Raw genomic sequence first — 10,372 nt, forward strand, 5'->3', positions numbered from 1 at the left:
TGTGTCGCATCATATAACTCTGTATCGTTTCGTATCTTATCATATAATTCTGTATTGTATCGTTTCACATCATATTGTATTTAAAGCACTGGTCATATCTAATATACCATATCCTATCTTATCGTCATGTATCATATTATATCATATCGCACCTAACATATCGTATATTTTATTTTATTTATTTTATTTATTTTATTTATTTTATTTATTTTATTTTTACTTATTTTTACTTATTTTTACTTATTGAAACTTCTTTCTGGATTGTACTTATGTCTGGGTTGCTGTAACAACTGAATTTCCCCCCCGGGGGATCAATAAAGTAATATCTTATCTTATCTTATCTTATATAACATATCATAATGTCTCTAACTTATTGTATCTAATGTATCGTATCGTATCTAGCGTATTGCATCATATCAAATTGTATCCAATTGTAATGTATCAAGTCATATCATATTGTATTGTAACAAATTCGATCATGTGGTACCTTATTGTATCATATGTAATGATGTGTATAAAACTAAGGAATTCTTGAACCAAAAGTCATTGCACACTCTCTACTGTTCCCTCATTGTTCCATACATGTCCTATTGTGTGAAGGTATGGGGTAATACTTATAAAACAAACACTGACCCCATCTTTAAATTATAGAAAAGATGTATAAGAATCATGTAATTACCTTGAACCTAACGCATTATTTATTAGTTTTATTAGTTTTTGAAAGAACAAAGACATGGACAAACATAAAACAGAGGTGTGTATCTGTCAGAGGGGTAAACGTTTGGAACAGTTGTGATGAGGAATTAAAAATGTGTAACTCCCTTTGTGTATTTAAAAAAATTCTTTAAAAAAAACAGATAAATAAATATCTGGATGAAGTATAAACTGGTCATTTAAATTACGTTTAAATAGTGCTTTGTCATAAAATAACATCATTACTAGCAAAATGCTGCCCATATGGTATTTCTCAAAGGGTAGGAAGGATAAGCCTTGGCTTCGGCCTACACTTTTTTTGGTCAGCATGTGATTGATTAAAATATATGTGTATGTGTATGCATGTTTATATGTATGCATGAATGTACTTGAGTATGTAGGCATGTGTAAGTGTATGTATGCGCATGCATATTGATATATGTGTGTATGTATATGTATCATATTTTATGATGGATCACATAGTATGGTACTGTATGATATGGTATGGCATGGCATAGTGTGGTATAGCATCATCTGGTTTGATCTGGTCTGGTATGGCATGGCATGGCATGGCATGGTATGGTATGGTATGGTATGGTCTTTTCTGGTCTGGTCTGGTCTGGTCTGGTCTGGTCTAGTATGGTATGGTATGATATGGTATGGTATGGTCTATTCTGGTGTGGTCTGGTCTGGTCTGGTATGGCATGATCTGTTCTGGTCTGGTCTGGTCTGGTCTGGTCTGGTATGTTATGGTATGGCATGGTATTGTCTGGTCTGGTCTGGTCTGGTCTGGTCTGGTCTGGTATGGTATGGTATGGTCTATTCTGGTGTGGTCTGGTCTGGTCTGGTATGGCATGATCTGGTCTGGTCTGGTCCGGTATGGTATGGCATGGTATTGTCTGGTCTGGTCTGGTCTGGTCTGGTCTGGTATGATATGGTATGGTCTACTCTGGTGTGGTCTGGTCTGGTCTGGTATGGCATGATCTGGTCTGGTCTGGTCTGGTCTGGCCTGGTATGGTCTGGCATGGTATTGTCTTGTCTGGTGTGGTCTGGTGTGGTCTGGTCTGGTCTGGTCTGGTATGGTATGGTACGGTGTAATATCCTATCATATTGTAAAGTGTTGCACTGCTCCCAGTGACTTTTCACAATGATAGAAAAAAGCCAACCAAAACATTTCTGTCGGCAGACACACACACTCAGAGAGACACACAGACACCTCCACCGCATTAATCCCAGCAGGTTGTCGGGTTCTATGGGGGTCAGCGTTTGCAGAACACAGCTTTTATTTGGGCCTGATTACTTTTGGGCACAGTCATCGTATGGCCTCTGTCGGTGGGGATAACGTTCATTGGGGTCGGATTGGCGTCCGCCTCACTGGCTCCATTCAACGGTTCAGGCACAATCATTTAGAACTGGCAGACCTAACACCTATCCCGTAGAGCCGGGTCAGCCCAGTCAGCAAATACAACCCCCCTCACCCCATCCCCCTTTTAGTCATTAGAGAGGAGGGGGAGTAAAATAAGAGAATGCATGAGGGAAAAGAAATAAAATAATAAATACATTTGTATAAGCAGAGATGACATGTAGAAGACCGTGAAGAGTGGAATACGCAACTGCTGCATTTTGGGGTCATAAGGAAAGGGTGATTCGAAAAACAAGGACTGACAGTGTGTACTTGTGTGTGTTTGTGTGCGAGGGGGAGAGAGAGACTGAGAGAGGGAGTGCAAAACATTGCCTTTCATCACCTGACTGGCCAGCAGGTCTTTTGAATCCAGCCATTTCTGCAGCTCTCTACAGAGTTTTGAGTTTGTGACCCCAGTGGCCCCTGTGACAGACCACTGTTTGTCACTGAACTCAGGTGCCCGAAATCCCTGAATGTGGCAGCAGGCCAATATGCATCCTCATCCCAGGCCTAGATCTAGATGGTCAAAATGATGTATGTAATAAAAAATAGTTGTATCCCACCTGAGGCAAAAATTACAACCATCAAAAGCAATGCTATAAAACATTGTCAAATCAATGATCATGTTGTACTATTTTAACACATTGTCATGACATAAAAACACTCATACCATTAATAGAAGGTTAAAGATTATTCTGATGGTTTCATGTGATTTTATTATGTATCAGCTGGCCTTTGCTGCTCCCTTGTGGTACAACTAAGAGTGAGTGAGGACCAGGAGGAGGGACATTTATCCATTATAATTGTTTACATTTGTACACTTATGAGATTATTAAACTAGGCTAAGACTTTTGATTTAAAAATAATGTTTATTTTTTTTTTTTAAAACATTACCTCAACATTAAGAGCAACACCGGTTGAGATGAATCCAATTTAATAGACATATAAATACAATCATTTTACCGAAATTTATTTTTGGATATATTTAGTGATAACAAACACCTGTTTTATTTATCTATTTATTATTATTATTATTATTATTATTATTATTATTATTATTATTATTATTATTTTATTTTTTATTATTTTATTTTAAGTAAACAGACGTCTGCAAGCACGTGAAACCTGCTGAACCCGTTCATTCTGTGACAGCTGTTACTTTGTAGCTCTGTAATGTCACCAGTAATTAAATTAGGTCAAGGTTATACATTTATTATGTTAATTATACAAGAGGCATATAGACTCTAGTATCTAGCAGGGAGCAGGGGATGTTTGATAATACAAATGTATCATTGAACATCATTCAAAAGTGAGAAATATCATATATCATTTATTCATCTTTATTAGTCGCACAACACATATTTCTTACCTGCTAAATCAGTTTGTTAAAAATATTTTCGGCCCGATGATGAAACTGTTACTGTGCATTGTGAAAATACACAGCATGCTCCTTTAAATGGTCCATACCATTATTGACAATAGGGGGTTTGTTATTAGCCATTTCTATTGCATGCTTGCTCCTCCTCAATATCTGCAGCACAGATTAAATAGAAGCTTTGTTCTACCTAGCATATCATTGTATAATTTAAATATATATATTTTTATAATGACACAAACCCGTAAATTAACGTGTGACGTCTAAGGATCCTGGGAATCCCCACACTTACAAGCACACTTAGTAAGCGCCGCTGTAGTAACCGGCGGACAGCTGATGAACGGAGTGAAGGAATTATCAAAGACGCAAAGAAGATCTTCATGTCAAAATAAGGGAAGACTGTGAAGTTGGTGAGACATGTCTGCGGCTAAGACGATTGATAACCGGCATGGTCCTGAAAGTGACACGAAGCCGTCTCCGACCACCGCGACAACGGAATACTGCGCAAAGTTGCAGCAGTGGATGTGGCAGTACTACTGGGGGTATGCTAACTGGCAGGGTTGGATGACACTGACAGCTCTCCCTTTCCCCCCACTGTGCACTTTCCCTCCTCCTGGCACAAGCTCTCAGACTCCAGGTGTACCTGCTTCCAACCCGGGGCAGCAGACTTACGATCCGGTAAACTGGTACAGCTATCCGTATCCTCTCAGTTTCCCTGCTGCATCCTTCTCTCATCATGCTCAGACCGGGCAGAGCTCAGCCTCGACACCGTCCACAGCTGCTGATGGCCGGCCAGCCCAGCAGCAGAATGGGAACCCTCCTCAGGCAGGTAAGGCTTTGTTTGACAGTGTGTCTTTGTAGTCAATGACCTACTTTATCCAAAATAACCCACTGTTCAGCCTCCACTTGTGTGTGGGCTTTAGCCTGGTCATGAGTCTAATAGAAAGCAGGCTTAAGTAAATGGCATCTAGGAAACGAGCTTAAACGATCAGAGCCAGTCCAACGAGTGCCTCAGGGCTCTGCTGACCTATGAACTTCAGGAGTACTTGGTAGTATTTACAGTCTATGGTAGTAGCCAATCAACTGAAAAGTAGGCCTACTCCTATCCTTTACCTAAGCACAAGTAAAGGTGTTGTGAACTGTTAAATTATGAAATTGCTGCATTGTAAGCAAACGTAATAACTTCTATAATGTCATTGTCACATGTATGTATAACTACCTACATCATTATCACTCAGCAGATGCGTGTCCAGAGCAGTGGGCAGGGTTGACAGGCCCCCAATGGTGCCAAATAATCCAAAACTGTGATTGGCTATAACAATTTTAAGGTGTTGGGACTTAAATTCAAGAATTTGGCTTAGCCTTCTTTGCATTTCACTATTTCATATATCATTTATAGTGGTGCTCAAAATTGTGACTTTTGACATACATCTTTTTTGAGTCCTTAAAGAATTAAGTCTAGAAGACTCATATGTTGTCCCACTGTTGTGTTAAGTTAAAAAACATACACAGAAATACAACATTTGTTGTAATCTTCAAAGATTGGTGCTAGTAGATGTAAGTGTTGGTAATGCTTTAATGTTAAAGCAGAATTTCACCCTTGCAGCTGGTTGAGGTAGATCTCATTTTGCGCTATTTTGCACAGGACTGGCTGGAACTGATGACTGTTATTGTTTTATAAATCTGCTCATTATTTTCTTTATTTGCACTTAAAAATATATATACATGTTGAAAAAATGCAATAAATGCTCATCAGAATTACCCAGAACTGAAAGTGTTACCTTTATACTGCTTGTTTGTTAGTCTAAACCTTAATATCAAGTTAAAAGAAAATCAACATTTCCTTTCTTACTGCAGTAAAAAAAAAGCAAAGACCCAAGTTATGCATGAGTATCTCAAATTCATGCCTGAAAGTTTTTGTATCAATGTACTTCAACATCCTGCTTTCATTACTCGCAGCAGAATATTAAGAGAATGCTACATTAGGTTAAAAAAGCTTTGTTGTTACGTGTGCCTTTACACCTGTCTTTTAGGACGGGAGTACATCATCCCCTCTCCTCTCCAGAGGTTCCTGGCTGAGACAGTGGACTTCTTTATACTTTTCTGTGTGAAGGCCACAATCGTTCTGTGGATCATGCATCTGAGTGGTATGAAGTGAGTAAAGCTGTCAAACCAAGAAATGCTACAACTGTGGCTCAGTTATGCAAAATACAGAGTATTGTGCATCCTCACAAAAGCATGCTGTCTCTCCTTTATAAAGGGACATCGCCAAATTTATCACGCATTTCATTGTGGAGGAAATAGATGAGAACACATCCATGGAGGACCTGCAGAAGATGATGGCTGTAGCTCTGGTCTACAGGGTGCTTGTGTGTGTCTATGAGGTGAGTCATATATTGTGCAGCCTTAAAGTCAACTAGCTCTGCTTTTATTTGTGTATTTATATCAAATATCACCTTTATGTAACATTGTATTCAGTTTTTCCCTCATCCTTGAAAATAAACTCCCAGTAACCACCCTGCACTATATCCCCATTGCATGCACTAGCTCTTGTTTAATTAAAAGAGGCAGAGTTGTTGTACAGCACAACACTGCTGCCCACAGAGGACAGTGATGCAACGTTGTGTGCACAGTTGCCTGATATGAAATCATATATCGCAGCTCTTGTTCAACTTGTGTGTCAGTGGGTTGTTTTCCCAGGTGAGACGTACCTCTGGGACATTCAGACTCAGACTAATACCCTCTCACCTGTTTTCATTCAGCTCTTGCACAGTTTGATCTCATTTAAATAAACATGAGGATTCATTTCATGCCTTTCCACTCCTGTGTGTGAGTTTTATCATTTAGTGTTGTATGGTGGCTTTATGTCTCTCAAATTTGTGCAAACTATGTGTAAACTTCTGTCTGCCCTCTCTAGGTGATCTGTATTTGGGGCACTGGAGGTGCCACACCAGGGAAGTTCCTGCTTGGTCTGCGGGTGGTCACATGTGAAACATCCACCCTGGTCCGACCAAACCGAGTCCTTGTTGTCCCGGCATCTAATGTTTCCCTTTCTGCGTGAGTTATCACATTTTCAATGAGATACTTTTTGATGTTCTGAAAGCAAAAAAAACAACCCTGCATGCTTTAAACGAACACTTAAACCCATGTATCTTCTAGTCTCTGTTTGTTAATCTGTATGAATTCTCATTCTAACATCAAGTGTTGTCTCTTATGTCTTCCCTTTCACAGCTCTACAGTGCGGGCTCTCAATAAAAACTTCTCCATTGCCTTCCTCTTTCCCGTCTTCATCACGCTCCTCTTCTTCCAGCACAACAGGACTGTGTATGACATTGTGGCAGGAACCATTGTAGTCCAGCGTAGAGGAGGAAGATAGCCTCTTCTCCTGCAGTAGACTGTTGTATTCACGGTAGGTCATTGACAGGGTGCTACAAACCAATGCGAGTAGGGTGTATTAAACAATTCAAATCAGTCAGAAGTGGTTAATTTCTTCCCTGGATCAAACATGAACTTCACCTGCACTTTAAAACTGGATGTGCTCAGCCTTAGTCCTGGCCTGAAATCAAAAGGATTCAGCTCTACACCCTTTGGTTTAAGATCTCTTTTTTGGGGGGGATTCTTGGATCCGGACATTAGCTGTCGGGAGACACTCAGGGGTATTTTGGTTTTTGATCAACCCAAAATAGGTCTAGCTGAAAACGCTGTTTTCAAATGATCCCCAAACTTTTCATCATATTTGACTCTTAATGTTTTTCCAATGTAATGATACTATGTTTTAATCTTAAATGATAATGAACACAATTAAAAATACAATTTTAAGAGAAAGCGTTCTACACATATGGCCTAGAAAGCAGGACTTACACTACCCGATACAGGAATTTGCAGTGTTTTCTTAAACCCATCATTCCTACAAGTTATAAGTCAAATGTTTGGTTTGAGGATGATTTTTTAATATTTTAGGCTTCCAGCAGCACACTGAGAGATATCTACGGGTGCAAATTTGGGATTCAGTGGTCTGCCTAAGGAGAAGAAATGTTTGTTAGTTCTTGCTCATACTTTCTGTCTTCAGACTTGCATTATTTGTGACTCAGGGCACCAATAGAACCACTGATTGTATGAACTTAGTTTTTGAATGCATGGATTTTTTTTAGATTTTAAACTATTGGACACAAATATATAGGGCTTATTGCTTTTAATTTGAATTTTTTTTCAAAACAGTTTTTAAGTCTTGTGTCTTGAATTACAACGGTGACTCTAAAAGGCAATTCATATATGCAGCCATTGGATGTGATGCAATTTATTTTAAGCAGACTCTCCAAAATTCATAATTAGTTAATTGTCTTGCAAGCTGAAGCCCCACATTTAGCTATCGCTGTCGGAAGTTTGTTGCTCGCAGATTTGTCCAAGCGTCTATGTTGTAAACTATCCAGCATGGCCTGCCTTTGGTGAGGGGGAGGAGGGCACTCTGCATCAGCTGTGTGCTTGGCCTACCAGTGGTATTTGAATCTCAACGTACTCTGATGGTAGCTCGATACACAATGATAGTGAATGAAAATAACTTTCATCTTGCCTAGAGAACCATCTGGCAGGATTTTAGAGATAAACTTACCATGACCCGTTTTTTATTCATTACTGCTGAAGGAGGTTTGCCTCAGCTTGACATCCACAACATTACTGATGCATTGCTTCCTGAGTTCCCAAACGAATGGATGGGCCTAACCATGTGCGTGCATTAATTACTGAATCAGGACACAACTTTTGCTTTAATAATGGTGATCTCATTTTTCTGCAGTCCAGCATAGAATCCTCAATTTTGGAAACAGATTTTTATTCTTCTCTCCACCACATTTCAGTCTTTATGAGTACACTCACGTTGAATGTAAAACAACGTAGTAAGGTATTAGAGAACAGTTTAATTGTTAACAAATATTGTGAAATACTTTGATATCAGTGTTGCTCATTTTTTTTTATTTGTCCAACATATTACCTCTGTCATAAACAGATGAACATTGAATGTTGTGTCATACTGGTACATGTTTTATGCAAATTGATCAATCTGGAATTGTATTTGATAAATTGCTTCACATATGCCTGTCTTTATATTCTACTTAAACAAATTAAAACATTCTAAGGAAATATTTTTCAAGTTACAAACTGAATTGTGTGAGGAATATGAACATGTAAATGAAATATAAAGCACAGCCAAGGAGATTGTTGGAGAAGAATGAATAAAAATTTCCACTTATGCTTGTCCTTTCAGATTCTCATTTCAAGACTCTTGTCCCCTTCTTTAAATTAAAACATAATTGATTTCACTGATTGCTTCAAAAGGAGAAGGATGTTTCTTCACAGCTGTCTTCTGTAGAGCTCTACAGAAGTATAACTACAGCTGTACACTAAGGAGATATTCACATGTAGTATAGACCTATGGACAACACAGTATAACGGCAGCTGTAGTAAAGAGGTTTGTTGTTGACTATGGATGAAAAAAGTCTTTCAGAGTTCAGATATTAAAAGTGTTGATTAAGCTGAAAAGGTGACTATAACTGACAGGAGTTTCAGACCACATTAGCAAATCAATTTTCTTTTTGTTATGCCTGAGAGTGTGGGTGGCCCAGCTTCTGTGAATATAGGATTAGAGGGATTAGTTTTGACTTAAAGACCTGTAAAGGACACTACACACTCTGGTGCAACACACACGTGGTGTGCGCCTTGGTCAATATTTGACTTTCGTTTTGCAGGGACTTAAAAACCAAGATAGACACCGACTTTCACTTCGGAATCAAGGGAAAAAAACATCTACACTCCACTTTCGGTGTCTGTTTCCATCTGACTTCATTCATGTATAATCCCAAATTACATTTTTAATTTTACCACTATGAAAACCAGATTTAGTTTTGTGTAAAACACAGACATAGATACATTTAAAGAAGTCTGATATTAAGCAGTCATGCTCCACAGTTGCTGTGATAGTAGTTGCCACATGGGGGCGACATTAGACAACACAGACTGAAACATGTTGCCCAGATACAGTAGATAGAAATAGGTTGTAGTCACATGAGTTTATGGTGTTTTTGATCAAGCTTTTATTTAAAAGACATTCTAATGGGGGCAAAAAATATGTCAATTCCTTCATGTCCTTATATCTGTATGTTTGTCATCACCTAGTAATTCCTGTTACTTGTCAGGTACATCTCAACATAAATCAAGAGCAGCTAATGATGTACACAGTGTAAACACACTCTACTACAGACTTCTCTTTAGATCTTCTGACGGCATTTACTTTACGTGGTGACATCTCGGCTCAACGCTGGGACACTGACATCTTTAGAAGTGGCTCATGGATGTAAGTGTAGGAGAACTCATAAGGCCACAGGTCATGCAAGGTAATGAAGTTGGACAAACAATGAGCCAGCTTGTTAATGATGCTTTTACTACCACATGTGCTTTGCTTATTAAGTAAATGTCACACAGGGATTATAGGGTTCAGCCTGTTGCAAGGCTTTCAGAGAAGTCAGGTGCTCTAAAGAACAAGACTGAGCACTCAAGACTGTGATATTACAGCTTCTGTGTGTGAAAAAAGCTAAAACTGAACTCTAGCAAAAAATGGATCTCATCTCTTGTAGTAGCCAGCATTAGGACCTTTTGGAACTGTAACTGTTGTGTATATGTTATTATAAGAGCCCAGTTACTAGAAGCAACAACTTTCCACTATGAGACAAAAAAGGAATTCATATAGTGTTTGGACCAAACCAAATTTAAATCAAGAGGTAAAAAAATGGGCACTTAATTAAACTGAATTCAAAGTAATACTAACTAAGCCTAAAACCTCCCCATGACATCAGAGCCCATGGTCTGCTCCACTCATCTGGCTTCAACATATAAGTCCTTTCCACCCTTAG

General features: G+C 38.8%; 1 protein-coding gene across 1 annotated transcript; it reads left to right on the forward strand.

Annotated features, from left to right (window-relative positions):
* The first annotated feature begins 3,661 nt into the window (after positions 1-3,661).
* fam8a1a (family with sequence similarity 8 member A1a) lies at positions 3,662-8,715 on the forward strand. The gene is made up of 5 exons (XM_034704939.1): positions 3,662-4,299; positions 5,504-5,624; positions 5,731-5,854; positions 6,388-6,527; positions 6,702-8,715. The coding sequence occupies exons 1-5, from the start codon at positions 3,888-3,890 to the stop codon at positions 6,844-6,846; spliced, it is 942 nt and encodes a 313-aa protein (XP_034560830.1). The 5' UTR covers positions 3,662-3,887; the 3' UTR covers positions 6,847-8,715.
* Positions 8,716-10,372: the final 1,657 nt, after the last annotated feature.

The sequence above is a fragment of the Notolabrus celidotus genome, chromosome 16 (assembly GCF_009762535.1).
Source record: "Notolabrus celidotus isolate fNotCel1 chromosome 16, fNotCel1.pri, whole genome shotgun sequence".
In the NCBI taxonomy this organism is placed as follows: domain Eukaryota; kingdom Metazoa; phylum Chordata; class Actinopteri; order Labriformes; family Labridae; genus Notolabrus; species Notolabrus celidotus.

Bases quoted from the DNA above. Each gene is read 5' to 3' on its own strand.
- fam8a1a (XM_034704939.1), top strand. From the start codon at position 3,888: ATGTCTGCGGCTAAGACGATTGATAACCGGCATGGTCCTGAAAGTGAC. The intron at 4,300-5,503 runs GTAAGGCTTTGT...CCTGTCTTTTAG, and splicing joins TGGGAACCCTCCTCAGGCAG to GACGGGAGTACATCATCCCC. The intron at 5,625-5,730 runs GTGAGTAAAGCT...TCCTTTATAAAG, and splicing joins ATGCATCTGAGTGGTATGAA to GGACATCGCCAAATTTATCA.